The 25,419-nt window shown below is 38.6% G+C and overlaps 1 protein-coding gene across 2 annotated transcripts in view; it reads right to left on the reverse strand.

Annotated features, from left to right (window-relative positions):
- SDK1 (sidekick cell adhesion molecule 1) overlaps positions 1-25,419 on the reverse strand; it is a 393,889-nt gene that overhangs the window by 149,791 nt on the left and 218,679 nt on the right. For both annotated transcript variants that reach the window (XM_035340049.1, XM_035340050.1), the window contains exons 7-8: positions 6,329-6,440; positions 5,181-5,371 (exon numbers count right to left, since the gene is read on the reverse strand). In XM_035340049.1, the coding sequence (XP_035195940.1) occupies positions 5,181-5,371; positions 6,329-6,440 (303 nt within the window). The remainder of the gene's footprint in view (positions 1-5,180; positions 5,372-6,328; positions 6,441-25,419) is intronic.

Raw genomic sequence — 25,419 nt, forward strand, 5'->3', positions numbered from 1 at the left:
GCTGGTGAAAAACTGTCAGAAAGAGGCCATAAAAATGCAGCAGTATTTGTAGGGGTCAGATGGCATTCTGAAGGGGTATTCTGGTTGTCTGTATATATGACTCTATTACATATTTATAAGGCTTGGTTTGAATCACACTGAGCAAATTTGAACATTTATTGTTGTAGACAATAATCATGTGATGAAATTTAATGTGTGTGGTGAAATTAGAATGTCTTCCAAACTATATAACATGCCAGACGTAAGCCCCCAGACATAGCATAGCAGTTTCTAGGAGCGACAGTCATCTGCTGGTACCAGGTCAAACATTTGATTTAAATTATAGAATCACAGTAGTTAGAACAGGGAAGGACCTATTACAACGAGTTCACCCTGATGGCACTGCAGCGTCCTATGCAACGAGAGGGGGTCACATCTCATATTAGACAACGAAATGGATACTATATTGTTTGGATATTGTAGTGGTGTTTGAGTGATTTTAACTAAAAGGTCAAGAACGAGCAAGGGGTAAAAGAATATTTGAATATAAATGTGTGCTTTTAATAGTTGTCGAAGGTTTCGTTTTTTTTTTTTTTTTTTTTTTTTTTTTTCTTTTTTTATTTTCACTACAGAAATCATTGAAAAGATAGCCACTTTGCAAAACCCCTGGGAGCCTGCAAAATTTGATACTGTTCTAACTTCCCCCACGCAGAGTTACATGGTCACTGATTTTAACATTCAAAAGATAGCAGTCAGCATCCATTACATACCCTTCAAGCTGCATTGGAGATGTGTGACCTAATCCTAGATACATACATGAAAGTCAGAAAGAACAGAGAAAGCCCCAGGGGCTCCTCCAAAGCTGAAATTCCTGCATCACTCAAATTCAGGCCTGAATATTTAAGGAGAAAATTGAGCCCTAAACATGGAAGCCTTTCTCTAACATTAGCATAAACTAATTTATTTGGTGAATATCCTATAAAGAAAGTGGAACTGCAAACTTGAGAGCCGCTTGTAGGTAACCAGCTCCCTAACTCCAGACAGCAGATCAGACTGCCTGTGCTGGTAGATGAGCCGCGTTATATATGCAGGTGTATGAGATTCCTTGAAGGAGGATTTTTCTTTGCATGAATATCGAGTTAAAACAGAAACAGATGAAAAGGTACTCCTTGTTTCTTGCTTTGTGGATTGCATTCTCTCAGTCATGGAAAAAAATCCTGTTGAAGGAACAACTATTTTGTAAAACAGATACAATTATTACATCTGGGGATCTATGTGGTATAACTAACTCTCCTACTGTCAGCTGCTGTCTGTGCATTGAAAAATCTTGTAACAGCCTGGGGAACACACCTCCTGTCTGCAGAACTGAGAGAAGGGGGAATTTTTCAGGAATGTCACAGCCAGAACTGAAGTTCCAAAAAATCCCCTTGTGGGATAGGCCCCATAGGTATTTGGGCCCAAGGTACAGAGAGACCTCTGTGGTGCACCAGACCAAAAATTGACAACTCAAGTTTAGACATGTCCAAAGAGCCTTTACATTTTAAGTTTTCCTGAAAACAATTTTTCTTTTCTTAAGCACAATACATGAGCACAAACATCATGGAAAAATTCTTCACTCTGCTTTCAAGACATGGTTTGTAGTGTTTCTACATTTCCAGACAAGAACCAAGAGAGCTATTGGGTACAGAGAACTGCACACAAGGTTTTGAGGTGGCCAGCAGCAGGGACTGTAAGTTCAGTTCAAGTTCGCAAACAAGAGCAAGGCACAAAGAAGGCCCTTCTGCATCTCCAGGCTTGCTCCTGAAGAAGTACAACAAAGGAGGAAGAGCCCCATAGTTCCTCTAATAGTCCAGCCTGGCGGGCCCTGCACACTAACGTTACAACATTTCTGCTGTATTCCTGAATCCCAGAGCCCTCTAAAGTGGTATTCTTCCGACTTGATGAGAACCAGGGTAGCCTTTAAAAGAGAGAGACACCTATTACACTCCCCTATCGTCCTATTTTCAGAAAGATATATCCAGCTGAGATACAAAAAGAAAACACCAAGATGAGAATAATATATGTACTAACATGGTTCTTCCAGGCACAAAACTGCTCCAAAAGAAGAGGAATGCTCAACTGTGATTCCACTTTATTCCAACAGTCCTTTGGATAGGCCGACAGGGCTTCAATGCTCGGCTCTGGGCAGTACTTCATCACACAAGGCCATTCCTCCTCTTTGTTTTCTTCCTCATTTTATTCGGATTTTACTTTCTGACTGCATCTGTCTTAAAGAGCAGTATAGTTTTCATGTAGTGAAAGGGATTCATTTCTTGTTCTCTTAAGCTCCTAAAATTCATAATTTCCCAAAGAACAATCACGTAAAAGATGATGATTGCAATTTGTTGCTAACCAAACTTGCAGAACCAGAGCAAAAGAATTTTAAATTTGTTCAGTCTCCAAATTGGTTTGCTCATGAGAAGACTCCTTAAATTACTTAATCTTCAAACTGTTAGTGATAAAACAAATGTGCTCTTATCTAATCTGCAACAAATCTTCCCCAAACTGTTACTCTGCCAACTGAGGAACATGCTACCCTTTAAAAATTTATAACAACTGCAGCTAATAAAACCAGAGTTTGGAACCACCTCAGTTTATCTTTGCTGGAACAATATGAAGATGTCAGAAAGCTTTCTGCCACATCAAGAGGAAAATTGCAATGCAGCACGAGACTACAGGATATTCTTCTTGCTCATGCAGTATTATTCTATTGCATTAGATCTTCAGATTTTTTCAAATGCTAGTGTGATTTTAATTTAAAAAACTAAGATGGTCTCTCAGAAGTAATATTGTAGGTCACAAATAATAATTTGAACTCAGTACATGCCTTTGTACTAAGTTCCACTGCCTTCTAATAAAGCTCTTGTCACCATCTGGGTACCCACTCAAATTATGTTATTTCCTTTAGTTAGGAAAGTCAAGGACTGATATATTTGTAAAATAAATAATAAAATCCATGATTAACTCGATATCTGTGATATCTTTGATGCATCTTTTTATTACTACCTCTTTTCCACCTGTTAATAGCAATATTTTTTTCTATCAATCCACAAAAGCTCCTATTACCATACTGTGAAGTGTCTCTATTTGATTTATCCAAATCATTTTGAAAACAAACCTCTTCTATTAACACAAATTCATTTTTCTGTTAGTCAAGACCCTTATTTAGTCCATGCTGTATTATTCTGCAGAGAACAGCTCATTACCAGGTCACTATCAACATGTACACACTGCAAGTATTTTATGCATGCAAATGGACAAGCATACTTGAGTCTCGGTGAGTACTACTCCAACAGACTATGAGGGACACACTACAAAAAATCCTTAGGTTCAAATCTAATCTGTACTTTCCCCTAGAACCCATTCCTTGACTAATTAAACAATGTCTGAATCCATTCAAGAATTCTAAGGCTGAATATAAGTTATGCCATTAACCATTAATCCTTTGATTTGGCTTCCTGTTTTGAATTAGAGATTCATCCTGCAGCTTGAGAAACTTATAAATAAATCTATCAGGCTTTGCTGACACATTGAGTAAACACCTGCAACTGAAGTGTCTTGTTCCATCAGAAGGAAATAAAAGTAATGGGTAACCAATTTGTTTCTGCTTTCTTTCATCTGCTTGTTCTTATCTACAGGCCTTTTCATAACTTCATTCCCTGACAGCCCCCTAAAACTGGATAAGAAATAAATAAAACATCTGAAAATAAGAAAAGAGATAAGATACTAAATAAAGGCAGCAACACTATTTTAATATCATTTCCCAATGATTGTTTCTCAGTTTTATTGTAACTGTATTTAAGAATCTTTTACCTTAACTGAGAAGCTGCTTTAAGTATTGTATTAGACTGGATCTGCCACCATAGCAGCAAAATTAAACTAGTTACAATAAAATATTATGAATAAAAGAGAGTTTAAACCAAAACCATAAATCAGTGAAATCCGTCTCTGCTCCTTAACGGGTAGGAAAGCTGTGAGGTAATTCTAAGAAAACGGTATATAGAGAAAAAGACTGGAAAAAACTTCATCCAATATGTAATAAATACAATGGAGACACAATGCTACAAATGAACCTGGAGCACAGCTTTGTAGAGAGCAGAGCTGTTTTCTCATTTAGCGTGAACACTTTAAATTGCTTTAGTAGAATACAAACCATACAGTGGAGTCTTTAAAATTGTATTTTCTGATGTCTCAGAGAGTGTAAAGAATTGTTGTGATGAATTCTCTCTGCAAGGCACTACAGAAATTCATGCGCATGAATTCTGATCACTGAGACCTGTATCATTGCCAAAGCAATACCCTGTCCAGGACATTTGCAGTTGTTACTGCGACTATTACATAAAAGCTAGACTTGAACACAATCAGCTCTGGCTTCTTGTTCTAAAACATTTCCTTTATCCTAAAAATACCAAACAAACCTCTACACAGTGTCCAGTGAGCTCACTTGTGCTGTTATGTCAAAACACGACACACATGGTAGCTAGGTTTTCAAATGTCAGCCTCCCTGCTACAGCAAAATTCCAGCAGGGAGGTGGAAGCAGGCCAGTCCCTCCATCAAGAAAGAGCTGGAAAGCACCAATGTCCCTTTAAAAACTCTAAGGCCAAAGTTTCCCTTGGAGTTGGAGGTCGGGGGTGTAGCATTGATTTTAATGTTATTTTCTTCTCCCTTTTCTTCCCTCAGTAAAGACGTCTGCCCTGCCTGTGTGCTCAGGAATGGCCTTGCCCCCCTGACTGGCACTTGCAACAGACGACACACAGAAGTGCACCTAAAAGGCTTCTTTCAGAAATACAGGCACTTGACATATCAGAACTAGATGTAAGCAAGCCAGGAGTTAATCGGGATTTAATGCAGCTAAAAGCCGAGATGTGGAAACTACACAATAAGGATTTTGCTACTGTTTCCCCAACTTCTGATTAAATGTATAGTTTCACAAGAGACTCAGAATCAGATCAGTGTTTAAAAGTATCTATTTGATGAATTTATATTCATGGGGAAGAACTGCTGGATTAATTTGGAAGATAACCCCCTTCCGCTTTTATTTTGTTCTTTGAAGAGAGGTTCATACATAAGGTCAATGAAATATTAAAATATCAATTTTATTTCCTACTATACCTCAGTCCAGAGCCTATTTTACTAAAAAACGCACTGCATTGAGAATTACCTATTATAGAAAGGAAGGCATTTGCTCTTGCTGGTTCCTCTGTGCTGTCTCTCAATTTTGCTTCACAGAAGTACATCCCAACGTCAGCAGAGGTTGGGTTGGTGATAGTGAGTCGTCTCCCAAAATTGCTAATTCCACTGGTTATTTTTATTCCATTTCTCTTCCAAGTCATGCTTAGTTTCTCAACATGTCTACCAAGGTTTAATAAAAAAAAAAAAAAAAAAAAAAAGGTAAAACATCTTACAGAATAATCTTGTCTACAGTTATATACAGATTATAAAACTTCCTTTATCCCCTGCATTAGCTATTCAGAAATAAATGTATATGTAACTTCCACACACTACTCAAGTAGCATTATGCAAGTATGCACCTAATTGATATGGCAATAGAAGTTAAGTACTAATAATTTGATTTCTCTAAGCAAAAGGAGTAAATACTGTTATGGGAATCAGCTGCATGGGAAGTGCTTTCATTATAACTCAATTAGCAAGAAAATATTAACCATATCAAGAACATCTCTGCCCTCAGAGGATAAAGCAAATCAGTTGGTCTCCTATCATCTGAGGACCTCAGCTATTCACTTCCTCCCGAAATCAATGCGGTGCAAGGCTAACTAGATGGAAACAGCCACATGCACAGAACAAATGTTGTGAACTCTGTTACGGTGCATTATGAACAGTTGAGCAATAATCACTGTAAACTAACAACATCTGTAAGAAATTACTCCATAGGAGAGCCTCCCTAATTTATTTACTAGGAAGCACAGACTGTTCATTTAAACAGTATCACCTTCCGTGTCAGTATGCAATACAGCTGAAATATTATTAAACCTTAACATAATTATTTCCTTAAGAATGTTTGCAGCTTGAACAACTATACTTCTTTTCTTTACTGTGTACGTAACAGGTGGAAAAGTAACTCACTCTATATCCTTATTTTCCCCCCCAAAATCAATGTTTAATTCAGTAATGTTGGACAAATAAGATTATTTGTAAGGTTACTTTGAAGAGCAAGCGACGTGCTGCATGCGGCTTCAGTCATTAAAATAAAAATTAAAAAAAAAAAAAGAAAAAAACTTCCTATGTCCTTTCAAATAAAGGACAGGCCATTAAAATTAGTTACTTATAACCCCACTGCTTTTACAGTACCTTGCACTGGCAACACATTCCAGTGTAATTTCACCGCTCCCTGCTACGACACTAGTATTCTGTGGAGGGATTACAATGACAGGAGCCACGGTGTCAGACGGGTCTACGGCATCTGCATGGGCAGAAAAAAAATATACTTGTGAATACTCTATACATCTGCAAACAGCAAGGACTGAAAAACAGCAAGGACTGAAACAGTTCAGGTAAAGGATCTTGTCAAGTGCCACATCTGCAAATTTCACTCTTCAGCCTCACCACCAATTTTAATCTCCTCATTAAAGGGAGATCTTCAGCATGACCATTTTTGATGGCTTTCATTATACTGTACAAACACACTGTTTCAATACACCCAGCTTGGCATCATTCAAAACACACAGCTCACCAGAACTGCTCCCAGATGGAGTGCAGAGGCCATTCTCAAATAGAAAGCAAATAAATTACGCATCCTAAAGGTTTTCTATTGTTGAGCACTTTTATTTTTATCAAACACTTGCTGACTTTTATTTTTAAGACCGTTTCATGTTTTGTTTAATCTTAGCACTTCCATACCATTTCAAAAGAGTCTGCCAATACTCATGTTAGTTCTTTAAAAAGATTTTACACACTGGGGAACAAATATAAAATTAACAAAGCAGCATATCACAGCAACTTCAATCCCCTTTTCTTATCAGGAAAGTAAATAACCCAAATCTGCTACTCTTTTGTGAGGCATCATACTGTAAATAATTTAGCTTATGCAACAGTCAGCAGACACTTAAAAAATGGTAAAAATGCTGCTTGTAAAATTTCTCTGTATACATTTAGTAAGTGAATTAAAATACCCATGTATTCATAGGTACTTTGCTTCAAGCAATTCATTTGGGAAAGAAAAATTAGCTATTTTTTAGCTTGAATAAGAGAGTAATAAAAATTTCTAAAGACACAGAATCCAATAAGCGAATTATGCAGAAAAGTAATGAAAATAAAACTAAACTGATGCAAACCCAAGCCAATTCATCATATGTTTTCTGCAAGAGAAGCTAACCCATGCCCATTAACTGTGAAGTAGTTTGGGAAACTGGCAAATGCGAAGTGTGAATCCTGATATCCTCTTTTAAGATACAGCCCTAAATAATAGCAAATAGATAGAAAATTCTTTGCTCATCCAATAACTGCATGCCAAAAGCCATTTCACATGCTACTTTCCTTATTAGACAGACAAAATTTTTAGTAATGGGGCTCAAAGTTCACGAGGTCAGCAGATCTCTAAACCGTTGACTGACAAAATTTTTACCTTTTGACACTTTTGTAATTGGTAGCAAATAGTGCACTAAGGGAGACTAAAGCATATAGAACAATTTTAGAATTTCAGGAATACCACGTACACACCCGCATAAATTCAAGCATTCAAGGACGGTGCTTAAGGAAGGGGTAAGCACATGCTTATTTCTTTCCATACATGTGCTCTGTTGACCTGACACAGCATACATATTACAGCTTCCATAGGATCTCAGAACCAAGCTTGTAGTAGATTTTAGGTCTGTTCAGCAACATTCCTGGAAACATGACATTATCAGGTACCACATCTACTTTCTAAGAAGATTTCCATGGTGCTCTTAGAAGTACTCGTGACAGTAATCTCCCAGATAGCAAATGAAAAAATATAAACCAAGTGCCAATCAGATTAGTAACTTGTTACTGATGAGAAGAAACCTCAGCATTACTGTTCACCACTATATCTGCACAAGATGAAGGCTTACAACAGTAAATGCTAAAAGATCAGCAAACAAGTTACTAATTTGGCAATGATCACCTCTTATCTCCATCTGGAAAAGAGGAAAACCACTTGTTCAGCTTATCAGCTCCCCTGAAGAATGGCTCAACCGCACTAAAAACAACCAAAGAACAGAAGCCAGCTTTGTTGTAACCTCTAAGAGTTCGCCACATGGGAAAGGCTCTTTGTGCAGTGCGCAGATAAGCAGGGGAAATAAGAGAACTTTCCTCTGCCTGCAACCAGGAAAACATGAGGTTTCTTTGACTTAATTGCTAACCATAACAAGAATCTAAGCAAGGTATGTGCATTTGTTTATTTTATTATTTTTTATTTTATTTTCATACCATCCCTGAAACAAATCTATTAAAAGCAGTCTTTTGATAAGGATTTTGAGTGGGTGAACTAATAAAGATGTTACACTGAGAGCTCACCAAAACAGCTATCACTTGGATTCTAAGTAAAATCCTACAAAGGTCAGCTGCAGATATAATGAGCATGAATATAAAACAACAATATTTCCAAGTAATATCTAAACACTACCTAGACAGCATACGTATTCCTGTTTCATATTCAAAGGCTGTTTAAGTTTCCCTTTGTGGCACAAAGAAACCACCTGCTATAACTCAGTCCGGCCCAATACTGCTAAATAAAACTCAACAAGGACGTTCCCACGGCTCCTCGTGCAGCTTGCAGCTTTGTTTTCTGGCTGATCAAAATATCAAAGGAGGAATTTAGTCTTACTTTACAGTAAAAATCTCAGTAGGGCTGAAACATGGGATCTGTGTGTCCATCCCATCCTTTCAGAACCTCACTCCTTGTAAGAAATCCACAGGCTGGATATTAGAGCAGCCAGGCTCCTAATCTAGATAAGGAGTAGCACTGTGATTTGGTTTCCACGATGTGATGCAGCAAAGCAGACTTCAGCCTGGCTGTGGAAGGCAGAGAGCTATTTCAAACAATCAGATAATGAAAAACTACCCAGCCTTCTACGTTTCTTATCCTTCCTGTCAATAAGCCACTCCATCCCTCTCCTACTTCCCAATGTACAGCACTGATGTGATTTTACTTGACTGGTGCTACACTAAATTGCAATGCAGAATGTCACTGTTAGTAAACAGGTATTTTCTTTGAGAATCCTTTGTAGAAAACAATTGCATTTTTTCTCTTCTTCACTACTCCTTTATTTATTTTTTTACTTCATCAGACTCTTTGTTTTCTAGGTCCTTACCTCTGCTGTTTCTGCCTGCCTTTTCAACTCCTCTTCCTCTGCCTTCCTTTACTCAGGCAACTTCTCTGCCTTCATCACTGGTTATTTCCCTTCCCTCAATCCCACGGTCCCCAGTAGATATTTCACATTATTAAAAGGCTGCTCAATTTCTCATGAATCCTTTATTTCAATGATTGAACTTCAATCTCTTAGATTCGTATCCATTAGTAGGAAATATTTATTAAAGATGCTGAAATGTGGGAGCCGTATGGATGAATACAAGGACATAGTTATAATAAGATGAATCTGCTGTCAGGGGACCACCATTCCCACACAAATTCCATTTTTTTTCTGAAAAAAAAAAAAAAAAAAAAGATCTATCTGCTTTCTGAGCCCCTTTTCTCTGCTAAGAAAGCAGAGCAACATTAGGGAAAGACACTGACCCCAGAACTGCAGCCAAGGGATGCCTAACTATTAGACATAATGAGTCTGTGGGAACACGTAGGAAGCTGCAGAGATGAGGAGGAAAGGCACTGAATATCACTTAAGGGATGTGCTTTTAATCTGATTCTAGTCCTGAAGAAAAGACTGGACAGAAGGACTGCCACGGGCAAGAGTCCTAATCCAGATACAGAGCTTTCTCCAAGAAAGGGCTCTCTGCTTTATTTCACACTGCATCTGTTTCAGCCCCAGCACTCACAGTACTTCCAGTCTTTGCTTCTAAACTCTCTCATCAGACTGCCTGAATTATTACTGCTATCTCTTAGGGCCCGAGAACCAAAATGCTTTCGGGACTGGCCCCAACCAATCTCTGAGGCTCGAGGCAGTGAGGAACTTACCTCGGAGCTGTTTCAGTGTTCCCACAACCAGCTGTTCATGAAGCAGTTCCTGAAATGCTGCCATTTACAGCCCAAAATCTTAATGTAAGCTGGCACCAATATTATTTTTCCATATTAAGCAATAACAAGAGAGACAAAGGAAAGTGAAAACCGAAAGAGAAGATCTGGGGTCTTGCTGTCGCTCAGAACATAAATTCCCTCAAGACTGTGCAGAACACATGGCAATTCTGCACCACGCAGATATATTGAGGGAAGAGAAAAAAGGGCAAACACCTCTCGCATGGTCTATTTCTTTTTATCACCAGTGGCTGCGTATGACTGCACAACTGTGATCTGGTATCACACTGAACTTCCCCTTTTTCCCTACCATCTGACCAGCAATGAAAACTGTCCCAGGTGGTCTGTAACTTTTTATATATTTTTTTAATACTCGTGTGCTGTAGAATTTTTAATTTCTGTTATTTAAATATGATAATTATGTAGACTGCCCTATCATCTCAGAAAAGTCATAATCATTGTTTTTATCTCCCTATATACATTATCATGTAAGGCTCAAGGAACTTTAAATATTACGATTTACAATTTAAAAATATCCCAGACTTTGTCAAAGACAGTTTAAAGGTGCTTAATTTTCCCAACAGAGATGAAATCTCACTCGGGCCATATGCCTGAAGATACAAAATGTGCTTTCCCCTTCAAAAATGTATAAACATCAGCTCCTTTCCCAGGTCTTACATTGTGGCACACAAAGTTTATCTACATCTGTGCTTGCTGTGCAGAATATTAAGAGCATTACTTCATGGATGCTCAAATTCTTCTCAGAGACATACTGTGCCAACCAGCCTTAATAAAAGGTGAGAGAAAGCGTTTATCTCTTGAAAAGAAGTAATAGCTTGAGCTCAGACCTGAGAAAAAATGGCAAACCTTATTTTTGAGGCTGAGATTAAATTGCTTATAGGTCCCAACCTGTTGATGACACTTAACACAAACGAGGTTATCATGAGCAAGAGGAGAGAGAATTGCCTGAAGAAACACCCTCATTTACATGGCATGGGGCAGAGCCTGGAGCATGATGTCTACTGCTAGTCATTCCTACTATCAGTCTTAGTTACTACCACAATTGCTTCTCAGTGTCCTCTTGTCAGTGAAGAAGGAATTTCACTGGAATCAGTTTCCAAAAATGGATTTACTTCTTTATGTCAGGAAATTCATTGAAGGGAGAAAAACACTTTGCAGAAAAGATGACTGGTATACCAGTACACCCTCCAGCTATTGGAGAAATTAAATACTTCAGGAGGACTTTGAAAACAATTATAAATTAAAAAACCTTTGCTATAAACTTCCTGCAGACTTTCAGACTTGCACTATATGCATTAGTGCTTTCTCAATTACTATGAGCTTCATTTACAAAATTATGGATATTTTATTAGAAAAAAGCAGAATAGGAGAAAAGAGTCTAATACAAATAAAAAAATATTACATATAAGTAGTTCAACATTTTGTCATCAAGGATGTACAGCCAGCCTACGTAACATGGAATATGACAAAAAAGGAGAAATGACACTCACATGGTATCTCAAGGTTGCTCAAGGGGAAAAGGACCTTAAACATACAAACTATCCAATGGAATAGATTTCACTTTTTCTGTAATGAATTAATTACTCTTTTCAGTACAAGATGCACAACAGGAATTGGATCCCAATCAATTACAGATTAATTTCCCTTCCCCTTTGCAGTACAAGATGCACAACATGACCTGGAGCCTGATCAACAGACTAGCAAACGCTGACAACCACCTGTCGGCCCACGAGAGAATCATTACACAAACAATAAAAAAGGGTATTTATCAATCATAAAATTCTACCCTAAAACACTCTTTATTTGTTCCCTACTTGTGCGACTGTCTATTAACAGGTTATACAATCAAAGAGTGTTAAGATAATGACTGTTACCATTTTATGCTTTTCTAGAAAAGACGGTATTAATTTTCAAGAAAAGGGAAATGGGTGATGTTGCTGTACACCACTGTGTACAGTACAGGTCTCTGATTAGATCTTCAGGCAAAGAAAAATAACAGATTTTCCTGCCTTGATCACATTTGTTTAGTTTGACAAATAACATTAAAACTCCAGATGGAGTATTTTGAGACAAAAATATGTATTTATAAAATAATTAGCAATCTAATGACACGGAGTTGGTATTTGAAGAGTTATTATGACTTGTCAGTACCCGCAGATATCTTAATTCCCAAACATGTAGATACTATTTCTTATCTTCAAACCCTTGAGAAACTGGACTCTAGATTGAGAATAGTAAATAAGCAACAACATATGAACTTAGTTTTGTGGGTCAAATTTACAGTGAAAGCGGCCTAGTTGTTTGAATCAATCTCAGCAAGTGGATTCTTATACATTTGACCTTTGTCTTGATCCAGACATCAGGCATGGTAACATATGAATAAAACACCAGATATGGAAAAGGTTTACAAAACACAGTACTAGCAAAACAAGCGAATGATCTAGGTCACTTATATTTATTGACTCAATATACTCCTGTCAATGTGACTAAGCTTTGCCCACAGCAGATCAAAAATGATTAATTTCCACTGCAAGTAAACAAATAAACAAAAAGCAAATACAAGAAAAAACAACAAAACACAGCAAGTAGATCACAGATTAAATACATGATGTGTGATGGGGGATATGGCGAAGAGCAGCTGTTGCCAAAGATTTAATTAGCAACTGTTGAGAAAGCCTTGCCTAAATTCATCTTGGCTGAGTCACCCATGCCATAAAGCAGTCAAATGTCTGAAAACCTCCACTCCTTGTTTTTTGATCCACCCCTTCTGGGCCCATGTGATGCACCATACATGTTACAACAGGACTACTGATGCATTTAGCTTTAAAAACTCAAGTTTCCCAAAGATAAAGATAATTAGCCTACAAGATGTGTTTCTTACAGTCAAGCTTGCAGTTCTGCAAGCAGTTCAAAATGTGCGTAACGTCAGGAACTTGCTGGTCCTTGCTGGTCGGTTTGAAGAGAAAGAAAACACATTCCTAAGTTAAACAGACACATCATCTTACAGAAACAAACTTCTAAAAGAGAAAACAGAAAACTACATTACGCAAAACTTTGGCAAGGAGATGCTTTATGTGTACAAACTTCCTGCTAGCTGTGCTGGGGGCAGAGGGCTAGAAAGCCTTGCTCCCTTGCTGACATCCCACCCCGTGATCTTGTTGCTGAGCACACTGAGGCTTGGGGAAAGAACAGCGAGCACTTTTAACTCCATTTTCTTGGATGGCAGGTTTCCTACAGCCCTGTTCAATCTGTTAAAAACACTCCTAATTTCCAGCTTAAACACATTCACGACCAATGTACCCCATTTGTTCCCCTGCCAAAGCTGTCCTTTGGCTCAAATCTCTCTTTTCTCCCTCTGTGATTTTTACGTCCTGAAGTATTTATAGGCAACAATCATATTCCTTCACAGTCTTAATTTTACTTAGCTAAACAAGCCAAACTCTTCTTGCCTGACAAGTCTTAAAGGATTCATTGAAATATATACAAACAAAAAAATAGGCACAAGGGTGAAAAGAACAGCTAGCATCACACTATAAATGTTTCCAAATGTTTAAACAAATAACAGCCACGTTTGTAACAGCTTTTTTTCCCCCTTTGTAAAGACTTCACACAGACTGCAGGAGCGGTTAGCTTTAGCCCTAGGGAAAGATTAATGGAGAACTCAACTCTATCCACAAGATGACTTATACCCTTTTGTGTGTAGCAAAGAAGAGCTTTCTATATTTTATTAGATAAAACAGGCTAAAATACAGGTTGAGAGGCTTCTAAAATCTTGTAGAGGGTTTTTAGGATTTATCCCTGGGCATAACGAGAGACGGGGGCCTGACTACAGCTGATGTGCAGCCAGCCAGCACTGCTGCCGACCACAGCCACTGCTGCTGGAGGAATAGCACCGAGCCCTGGCAGAGGCACCCCAGACATCAGGGCGCACGATTCCAGCCTCTCCAGGTTGCCTCACACCAGTTCTGCTCCACGGACTGGGAAAGGGATGGCACATGTAGCTTTCTTCTTGATTTTGCCCTTTTTCTACAGGTCGTTAGTGCAGGTGACCCAGCAACTGCTATCGGTGGGCAAGACCTCTGCAAAAGACCTATTCCTCCCTCTTTTCTGCTACCTGAGGGCTACAAACCCACTTTATATTTTAGGTCTACTTTGGAAATAAATTTTCAGTGTTGTCCCATGTAGTTTTAAGGAAATTAAGCCACTGCTTAGTAACACAGCTCCCTGTGATGACTCAGCAGCTCGCTTCAAAAGCGAACCAAATTTCTGCTCCAACACTCTGAAATCCCCTTCTCACAGCTCCTCGTGCACAAAAAGCAATTTGGAAGTTCAGTCTCTGTCACTGACCTGACCTTCCCCCATGCACAGTGAGGGTTTTTTTTCTGCCGAGAAACTTATCATCCAGTACATCATTAGAGCTTTTAACATTAAAAAATATAGAGCCTCAAGCTATTCTAGCTAAAGAACACTCAGGTGGCGTTTCAATTCACCAGATAGCTTTAATACCGGCTATATAAGTGGATAGTGTGTAATCTTATTCAGCAGCAGTTAAAAGGGAAAAGCAAAAAAATAAAATAAAATAAAATAAAAATCCATGGTCTAGCAGTGGAATCTATTAGCCTCAGAGTCATCTCCAAAGCGATGCGAGGAGCCACAGGTAGAGCAGAGCAGAGCAGAGGAGCCCACCACAGCCAGCTGGCGAGCGCTGCCCCTGCAGGCAACACCCAGAACCTTTTCAGCTGCATCATCGGAAACATGCTTATGTTTAAAAAGATTTTAAAATAACTCATCGGTGGAAATGATTTTTAAGAGGTTGTATATTTTTACGACGCACTTTAGCGCATCATAAGAGAAGCATCGTTTTAAATGCAAACAGGCATGCACCCCGAGGGGGGGACAGGTTTGAGACAGAGATGCTTTGCTGCCCCTGTATTTCTGCAGCAGACAGCAAGAGTCAAGGCCTGCTGAGGACAAAAAGGAACTTCTGACATCTTACAGCCTTGCTGCTTCACATACCTCAATATTTACCACTTGCTTTCCTAAGGAATGTAAATTAAGTTAATAAACCACTCATTAGTAATTGGCTGTTAAATAAACTAGAACTGTCAGTTAATCAAACAGTCCAGAAATGTAAAATTCACTGCAAAGATAAAAGCTGAGAGAAGAAACGAGGAAGAAAAGCTGAACTGGGACATGGCTGTGTTACACGAATCAGAGAACTGCTGGCGTTTTAGATGCTGCAGTTCTCACCAGCAGCTTGTGGTTTACTGTCAAGCAGCAGGAAAGAAAGAGAAATGGGAGACAATAAAATGTTGCCACACTATATTTTCAAATACATCTTCACACGCGGCTTTCTCTTTTTAATATAATTCTTTAACTCCTTGCTTTGGCAAAAGACAAACAAAAGTCACACAGCTGACGGTCCATTTGCTTCTTCTCATGCTCATAATAAGTTTGAACACTTCTACTTAGAAATGAAATTGTTTAATAAAAAAAAAAAGACCCAAAAAGACAAAAGAAAAGATACAACAGTAAAAAATCTGTCCTTTACCAGACTTTAAAAAGAAGGATAAAGACAAGAGTCCCCCGTGACCTTGGGGCAAAATTAGGAAACACCCCTCAGAATTTATTTTATGACAACAGTAAGTACTATTTTTAATGGGAAGACTTAAGATTGGATGTCCTTATAGAGGACCACAAGTATGTGAATTTCTAAGATTTATTTCTTTGAAGCATCCTTTTAAATGAACCCGATGTTGTGAAGCAGTACAATGGAAGCAGACACCCGCACATATATACTGATAATCTGACAAGTGGTCCTAATAAAGCTAAATTTAATACTAAATTTCAGTTTAGTTTCAGAATTTGGGTTTTTCTAATATCAACTTAGATTCAGGAGAATGCTACTAGATACCTGGAAAATTCATGAAAATAATAAATATTATCGAATTTTAGAGATTTCCTTATACTTGGATGTCTACTGTATCTGGCTGCTTAATTAAAAATCTGGGCTCTTCCCAGATGATGAAAGAATTTAAATCTGTCCTCACTGAAAATAAGCAAAAGACAAATCTGAAAGTGTTCCACGGTTGATTTCTCCTTCACAATGAAAGGAAGGGCTTCTGCGTCAGAGACAGTTGGTGCCAGTAAATGTGTACAGGCCACCAAATTGGCTGTCATTATGTAAAAAGCGTATACAAGAGTACTTATATAGATCTGAGCAAGACAGCTTAAATCCATGCAAATACATTTTTGCAGTTACTGGATAAGCAAGGTGTTGATGAAAGCTTTCTCCAGCAAATCCCCGCTAAGAACAGGGATTAAAATTTACTACATTTGAACTTCAAAAAATAAAAATCGCCCAAATTTCAAGAACTGTCCTCAGATCCCAGATGCTACGGACATGGAACAATTTGTGAAGGCTTAAGAGAGCACTTCTAGAGATATTTGTAACGTTGAACTAAACAGGCACTTTTGTTCTTTGTTGCTGAAACTCCTATTCAAACCGAGATGCACTCGCTGAGCAGCATTCTAAGCTCAAGGTCAACTCTTGCCGCATTCTATTTATATATTTATATGTGAAACATGTTTTGGGATCCAGATTGCTACCTTGCTCCCAAAGGTCTGCTGTTTCAAAGTCTTTACATAAAGAGAGCAGATCTGAAAAACAAGAAGATACCCCACAGCCTTCTTCCAACAGCTAACTCAACCAAACATATGGAATGACTTGTCAAAATAATATTTTGAGAAATAGGTTATCAGGGGCCTCGGGTCCATTCCATATGGTCTAAAGTTCTCCACACCCCCTGACCACATCATGCTACTTTGTCCTTTTCTTCTATAAAGGGATACAATCCTTAACAGAAGTAGTGTTGTTCAGGTCACAGGGATTCCGAAGCAAATAAAATTTCATTTATATGTTTAGAATACTGTAAAATGTAAAAGCAGGGCAAAATCACCCACACAACAGAGCTCAGAATCCAAAGAAATAATATTGTACCAAAAGAAAGAATTTTTCTTCCTCTTTAAAGCACAGATGTTCTTCTAAATAAAGTGGAGGCTTTCCCTTTGCAGCCTTTGTGATTATCAATCTTTGGTTATTTTATAATATAAGGTTGCCTAAGACCTCAGCAGGGAGAAAAATACACATCGCTTTATTTCCTCTGTAGCAAGAACAAAACAACTGTGAAAGCAAAGAATGTTCCAAAAGAGCAAATAATAACCCATCTGAAGAAAGTCTACAAACTTATTCATTCAAAAATAATTCCACAGATGGATAAGCATTTAATTTTCTGAAGTGAGAATAAAACAGCATCTCTCTTCTCAGGAAGATGGAATAAGTTTTTGTCTGCCTATTTATACACAGTACATAAATGCATGCCCAGAGAATGCTGCAAGTACTGTAAAAAGAAATCTAGGGGGAAGTTATTACTCAGGGCTCTTTGTTAGTATTTCTGCAGTACGGGTAGTGTCAGCATTGTTATAAATAAATTGTTAGTCGTACCTTGGCCAGTACAAATGCTGCTTGCATTAATGTACTTATGATTTCCTTTCTGCTGCTCCCAGATAAGAGGGCAGTTTAAGAGCATGATGACTTTTCGATCTTGAATTGACTTCTTACCCTCTCAGAAATAGGCTGGGTCATTGTTTTCAGCTGTATGGACAGTAAACAGCCTTTTCTACAGATGACAAGGACTCATTGCTTCAGCAGTGAAAAACAGAAGCTTATTTCTACAGGGTGTTCCCTGTTCCCAGCTCACCCAAAACTTTGCATTTCATGCTGCTGCTTATTTGAAATTTCTACTATCATAATATGACACTAGGATGTCACAACAGAATTACAGTTAATGAGGGAAATTAGGGAGAAGAAATGAGAGATAAAATGAGAAAATGATATACTTCCTTCCTTGTCTAAGACATGAATTTAATTCTTTCTGAGATATAAGTGACATTTATCTTATGTTGTAAAAAGAAATAAATTCACCCCTACATTTGTAAATGTGCAGCCAGTTTCAAAAATGTCCTTAGGTTACCAGTTTGAAATTAATTGGCACTGTGTGATTAGGCAGAACACAGCGACATTGTTTAGTCTTAAGCAACCCATTTATTTGATTTGCCCTGGAAACAATAACAATATGATTTTACTATCTGGATGGTAACAGGCTGTGTTGGTAATGCAGAACTGTCAAACATCAGAGCAAGTGAAACAATAAGAAAATGTTTTGGGGTGCACTTTGCAACAAAACATTGTCTCTTACTGTCTCTCAGACACATAAGATCTCCTGAAACTTCTTATATATACATAGGGTGAAGAACAAATCACTCTGCTTAGATGTGCACAAAACAAATTCAGATACAGATTGAAATTATATTTAAAAATATAAAATATATTATAAAAGCAGAAGCAAAGATGGAAAGAGCTAGTTGTATGCTAGTACCTGGCAACCCGAATTTTCCATAAGGGATGCCCATTAGCCTACAAACCTGAGCAGGTTTTGCCTTGTTCTGCTCTGGGACTTCTGTCTAGTTTGGGAGTTTTGGTATTCTGTAAACTCTGTGCATCCACACCAATCTTCAATGAAATAAAATACTATATGAATAAATCCCACACAGTATACTGATGACCCATCTACACAGCTACTGAAAACTGTGAGTGCAATCTAATTGACCTACCTTCTCTCCATCTTTCTTTCAGAAGTAATTACAAAGAAGAGATTTAGGTGTGCCAGACCATTTGGCTATTCAGGAGACAAAGAATTTTAAAACACAGACCAAACTTAAGACAACAAAATGTGTTGCATGTGGAACCACAAGATCTCTGAGAAAACTCAAAATACAAGCAGCTTTTAGAAATAAACTAAATCTCCCCCTCCTGCTGCCTTCCAAAGCCTTAACCAAAAACAAAACAAAAAAAAAAACACAAAACCTGAAGGGATATATAAAAATAAAAGTACAACTGAAGCATTTTTGACATTTCTCTATCACTCTCAAAAACAGTAATAATCCTGAGCTATTGAAGTTGCTGAAAGAAAATAAAAATCAATGCATTTTCACTTAGTGCTTTTGAAAAGGATTACTTGGTATTTCAGCAAAATGCTTTAATGCAGCTTTGTAACAGAGCCCACCATAAGTTACAAATAAAGCTCTTCACACTCCGGCATTTCACTGCATGTTGCTGCACGCCAGCGCTCGATACCCGGAGGGGTGCGTGGGCAAGGCCCAGCAGGCAGAGACACAAGGAACCCACGGCACCTCAGCTGCTGTGCTCGGGTCAGGCACAGGCATGGGGACACACTGCTGGAAGGCAGCAGTTACTGGTACCAGTATCACATCCAGGCTCTGTAATGTACTGGTACCAGTACCATGTCTGGGCTACATAACCTACAGCGTTCTGGGGCCCCACAAACAACTGCTCCATAACACAGGGACTTTAGACAAGGATTTTATACATGTAATAAAGCAACGTTATTTCAAACAACCTGGAAATTGCCTTGGGCTGGTGTTTTCCTTGCTTACCCCTTAGCCTCAATTCAGCAAGCAACAGTGCACAAACGGAGGATAGTGTGTTTTCTTTGTTTTTGTTTTCAGCTTTTAACGTAAACAGAACAATTTACAAACCTTAACTTTAGCATGCACACAAATGTTTGGAAGTGTTAGCTTTCAAGCCAAATGCATCTCCCTTTTTTTGTCTGGTCATAACTTTTAGGCTTATAACTATGACTTAAAACTATAACTAGACTTAAAACGACCAAATAGCTGACAGACATTAAGAACCTCCTGTAAATCATTGCGAACTATGCAAAACAACCTTTGAAAGGGGCAAGGGGTTGATCTTTCTCTTAATGCAGGCAGGGTGGATATAAAATTGTATATTTTACAATGAACCACAGGTATTGCCCAAAACAATTAATATCGATAACCAATGCAAAAGACATGAAAAAAATAGGATCTTACAAACAAATCTGTTTTTCTTAGCTCAAACGGGAGAACCAGAATCACCAAAAAGTGCTTTAAAACAAATGGTTTAAAATGCCATTTTTTTCCTGTTGTTTCCGATTCCTCTCTATGCATACAAATACAGAAAATATAAAACCCAGCAAAGAGGGGAAGTGGAACATTTAAAAAAGCTGATTTAATTCTGCACTAAACCTTCATTCCTACCATTAAAAAGTACAATTTATTACCACTGGAAAGCATAAGAAGTAGAAAGTGCTCTTGAAAAATAATAACTACTTCTACCAGCACACCAGAGACCTCTACAGAAGATGTAGGAACCATTATCTCCATTTTACATGTGGTGAAAATGAGGCAAGGACAAACATTACTGAAACAAGGCTACAGCAGGTAGAAGTCTGACTTGTTCATTACAACATTTCCAACATTTTAGGACATACTCAGATATATGATGGAGAACTTTTTTCTTTCTACTCTCCAACTGGAAGAAGATGCTATACAATATCCATGGGGATCTTGCAAGCTCTGAAGCTTTGACATCTCATATTCCCTTTGCAGCTCTGTTCTTGGTTGAAAGATTTGTTAATGGGATATGGCAATCAAAATTAAATTCTATTGCAAATTTTCAGACAACAGTGACTGGGCAGTTATTCACAGCATCTCTGGTCAACAGCTGACAGGATGCGGAAAAAAAGACAGAGTATTCTCCCAGGTTTTATCATTGGCAATGCCAGTACAAGAATAAAACAGGCAATTTGCATTTCTCAGCATTATAGTTTCAAGCTGCCTGCAGACTCTGGCACATGTCATCACACCAATTTAAATGAGCTTCTGCTATTGGATCAAGCATTACAAATGAACGTCTAAACCCTTGCTCATAACGTATGTTAAGGCCACTCAAACAGCAGGTTACAGTCTAGAATTAAAAATCTGCTTTTCTGCTCCTCCGTCTCTACAGTAATCTTCTGCCAGGTCTTTCTTGTGTACTTTTTTGAAGGGATCAAATGTATATACTCAATACACTTCAAAATAAAAGGCCAAAATGAAGAAGTGTGAAACACTGCAGAACACAAATGTGGTGGGCGTGCAGTTCTGCCGACAGCAAGGACTTGACTTCATGGCCTACCCTGCCCTGAGACTGAGCCGGTAACGGTGCCTGGGGCAGGAGGACTGCTGTTCTCTTCTCGGGCATATGAACCAAGTCCTTCCAAGATGCAAACTAGCAGCTCTTTCCCTTCCCAGTTTTCCTACAAACAAAGCATCGGTCAGCATCAAACACTCAAAGCTGACCCCTGGCTGCTAGTTACTTCCACAGAGCAGCTGGCAGAGCCTCAACCCCTGACAGGAACATGGGCCAGCGGTGCCAAAAGGCCAAATTGAGGCCTGGAGCATACTGGCAGGCTCGGCATCTTCCTCCTGGTTGTTGCTGCCTGAGGTTGAGGTCAGCTCTGATACTGTACAGCTGTGTAACCTCGGATGAAAGTGCTGGAAGAACAGCTTAGCTGAGAGAGCTGCAGCAGAGCGAGCTGTGAGAAGTTACACCCAGGGCCTCCACCCTGTGACTTGGGATCTGCATTTAAGCTCGTGATTTTGCCCGAGTGACCTGGTCACCAAATCCAGTGATTTTACATTTATTTTTCCAGTCTATGTCACTCATTGTAATTGATGATAGCCTACCAACCAAAATGTTGAAATGAGATGCTGGGGAAACTGCTGTTGCTTTATCTTTTGAGTGCTTCACTGTCAGCAGCTGGATGAGTACACTGGATGTAACAGATTACATGGATAGGGCCACTGGTTTATCTGTGGTGAACTGCGTATACTAGTAGCACTACATGATTCAAAGGTAATTTATATGAGGGAAGTCTCCTGGGCAGCAATTCAGATTTTTCATTTGCACATTGAAATGGCTTCTGAGGACGTAACTTAGGATGAGTTAGTTTCTCCCTAATCACTCGCTTACCACAACCAGAAGTTGGAACTGGGACAAGAGTACTTAGAGAGCTTAAACGATAGATGTCATCCCATTTCTGAGAGGATGTTAAGGGATATTTGAGAAGGGATATGACTATCTCTTTAGAAAGAATGAAAAATAAATTGAATTTTCTCCCAGTAACCTTTATGAAACACAGCTTCCCATTTGTCTGTGGTGACAGAGTTCTGTATTTCCCAGAGGAAAGTAATTTTCCTTGAGGAAGGGGAAGCGAGAGAGAAGGTGAATCAAAATGTTTTGATTCTTTTAGTTCTTTCAAGGACCATTTTCTAAGGAAACAATTTGATGAATTCATCTGTATGACTCCTTTCTCAGGGGTCTTGTAACTACAGATGTATCCACAGACTGGGATTAAGTCCCACAGGCCACTTGAAAGAAAAGGGACATAGTAAATATGGTACTAGTTAATACATTAGTCTTTGGCGTATCTCTGAAGACATGATTCAGCAATCCATCAACAAACTATTCCTTCCAAGACAGGAACATTAATATGAGTTTGATCTGGATGATCTCCAGACATCTCCAGCCATTCTTCTGACCACTGAGTGTTTCTCTGACTACTGACAGAGCTCACGCTGAGCTGTCTCATTGAACATACATGTATACAGCTGTATATATTTGGTCAGTTTTAGGCATTTTACTTTTTAATCAACCTGATCAAGGACTATGAGAAACAGAGAGTAAGCAACACCCTGAATGTGGTGTATGCATAGAATAAGCTGTGGAGTTTCATAAGAACTCCTCCCCTCCATGAGTGCCCCTGATTTAAGGGGAAGAGACATCTTATTAACCTGCAAACTTTTATAATGAAGGCTAGAATTCTCAGCCCTTCTTATAGCATTACAGAAAAGGCATCCAAAGATGAAAGGGCACGTTCAACAAAGCACAAATATATGTTAGCGTTATTTGATGATCAGCTTCAGGTTAAACCTGCCTTGAGACTGGAGATTAATAGTGATAGCTTCTTTTAATGACTGTAGAAATGCCACAGTGCCTGCCAATAACAACTTGAGCAATGAACAGGTTGCTATAGAATGTATTGTTTATGCACCACTGACTGCAATCTCTATACAGAAAATTTAATAGACCCTTTTTTCCCTCTCAGCAAGCTTATGTGGTTGGGGATTTAGAACTGCATTATTCCTTATGACCTGACTTATTTATCATGTCAATCATAGTAATGATGTGTCAAAATTATCAGAATTCTGAAGCTTTCCCTTTATCATCATTTTGAGAGTGTTCTTCCTCAGCATTATAAGCACATATGACAGAAGAGACATCAGAGGCACAGATTTCATGCATGGCTCTAACAAAATCACAGGGTTAAATAGCTACTTCTAGAGCCAAAGCACCATGGAATAACTTCTTTCATTTTTCTAATTCAGTTCCTTGTAATAGTAGCTAGACACAGCTGCAACTGTAATTAAGGAGAAAAGATGGGGAATAAAACTCCACAGAGTCAATTGCCAAAGGTCAAATTTGGATACTGGAATTCGCAGGTCCTGACCCACCTAACAGCATGCAGTTGGCCTTCTGATACCACCAGTCAAGTTTAAAATTACAACTTTTGTGATTAGTAAGACTGAAGAATTAGACAAGCATGTTACTTACTGGTGAGATTGTCCTTCCCCATCTAAACAAACAGCTTTGCCAGGGGGTCAAGGTAGGGAAAGGAAAACAATGTAGATGGAAGAGTAAGAATTTACTGAAACAGAAGTTACAGCCAAGCGTGTATTCAAGGTCACAATCACGTTCATGAATGTGACAGGCTCAGCAGTTCAGGTGCAGCATTCCTCAGAACAGGTTTCTGAGCAAAATACGGGACTGCATCTGTACCAGGCTACTGACTCAGAGAAATTAAAGGATGAGAAATAGTTAACAACAGGAGTTCTGTCAGAGGTACAACATATATTCTTTTGGTTCAATTTTTCTAGAGCCTGAGGTCTGAAAAAGATGGAAGCCTCCTTGAAAGGGTCTGGACAGCATTCTAAATTTCATGTACCATAAGTTTCTCTCAGTCACAGAAGATTAATTCACCATTTATTCTGTAGGCTAGCAAGAACACGGAAAGCAGATAGTGTGTGCTGTCCTGGAGGAAGGAGACAGTGAAGCCCTGTTCCCTCTGGGGCTTGTAACTGTGGCTGGAACCATTTTTAAATGCAGTTACAGTCAAAGAGAGTTTTAACAAGTTTGAATGCGCACCTAACATTGTTATATCCTGAAATATGGATTGTCTAACTGGTAGCCTGTGTTGCAGCATAATTTTTGCTAGAATAGCTGTCTGAAATGATACTAAACCAAGCTAACTCCAGACACATTGAAAAGTACCTGTCAAGTGCAGTTCCGGCAGCATCACCACAAAACCTATTTGAAGTGTCCAACCTATGGATCAGCAAAAATATGTAGCATAACGCAGGCTAATAAAATAGAAATAGGCTGTTCTGTGGAAACCCTAATGGAGCTGCAGAACACTTACTGCTGAATTACAAAGGTGAGTGTGTCTCAGGGGACCCTAGAATCAATAAAAAGGAAATGACACAGCCCTCCACCAGATAGAGTTAAGGCAAACAGGTCCACAAAATGAACTGACAACATCCTGCAAGAACTTCTTACTTAGGAAGTGTAAAGCTGTAGGAGCAGTTACTCATTGGAAGGAGTAAGCAACACCTAATGATAATTCAAAATTAACTATAAGCAAGCAATCTTAAGCAAGCTCCTCCAAACTATTTATTCTTACAGAAGTTAAGATTTTGGTTGGAATAAAATTAAGATTTCACCTTTTAATTTATCTAAAGCATTTGCTAATACTTTGGTGTGGTTCTTTCAGAAAATAGATTAGAGAGTAAACACATTCTCATGTTGGAGGTTCACTGGACTTTTAAGAATCACAATCAACCCATTCTTATCTCAGGGAAATCCATCTTGCTAGGACACTTCTTTGAACATGCAGAATTGGAAACCTCCAAAAATAACCAAAGCTGACCTGACCACCAATTTGTCTACCACATCTGCCCAACTGTGCACTAATAAAACATTTCATGTAGTCATTACTTTAGCATCTATTAATGGGAACCTTGGAACTGCATTTCTAATCCCTACTTAACAAATAGACTTTTCAAACCTGTATTCACAAAACAATTTTCATTCTCATGTGCAGACACGCACCCTGGTACACAAGCCAAAATTTGTGCTGTGCCTGTATACAGGTTTAAAACTGCACTACTAAATATAGGTATAGTGGGTTAGATCCTCAGGCAGAATATTTTG

The sequence above is a fragment of the Oxyura jamaicensis genome, chromosome 14, assembly GCF_011077185.1.
Source record: "Oxyura jamaicensis isolate SHBP4307 breed ruddy duck chromosome 14, BPBGC_Ojam_1.0, whole genome shotgun sequence".
NCBI classification, from domain to species: domain Eukaryota; kingdom Metazoa; phylum Chordata; class Aves; order Anseriformes; family Anatidae; genus Oxyura; species Oxyura jamaicensis.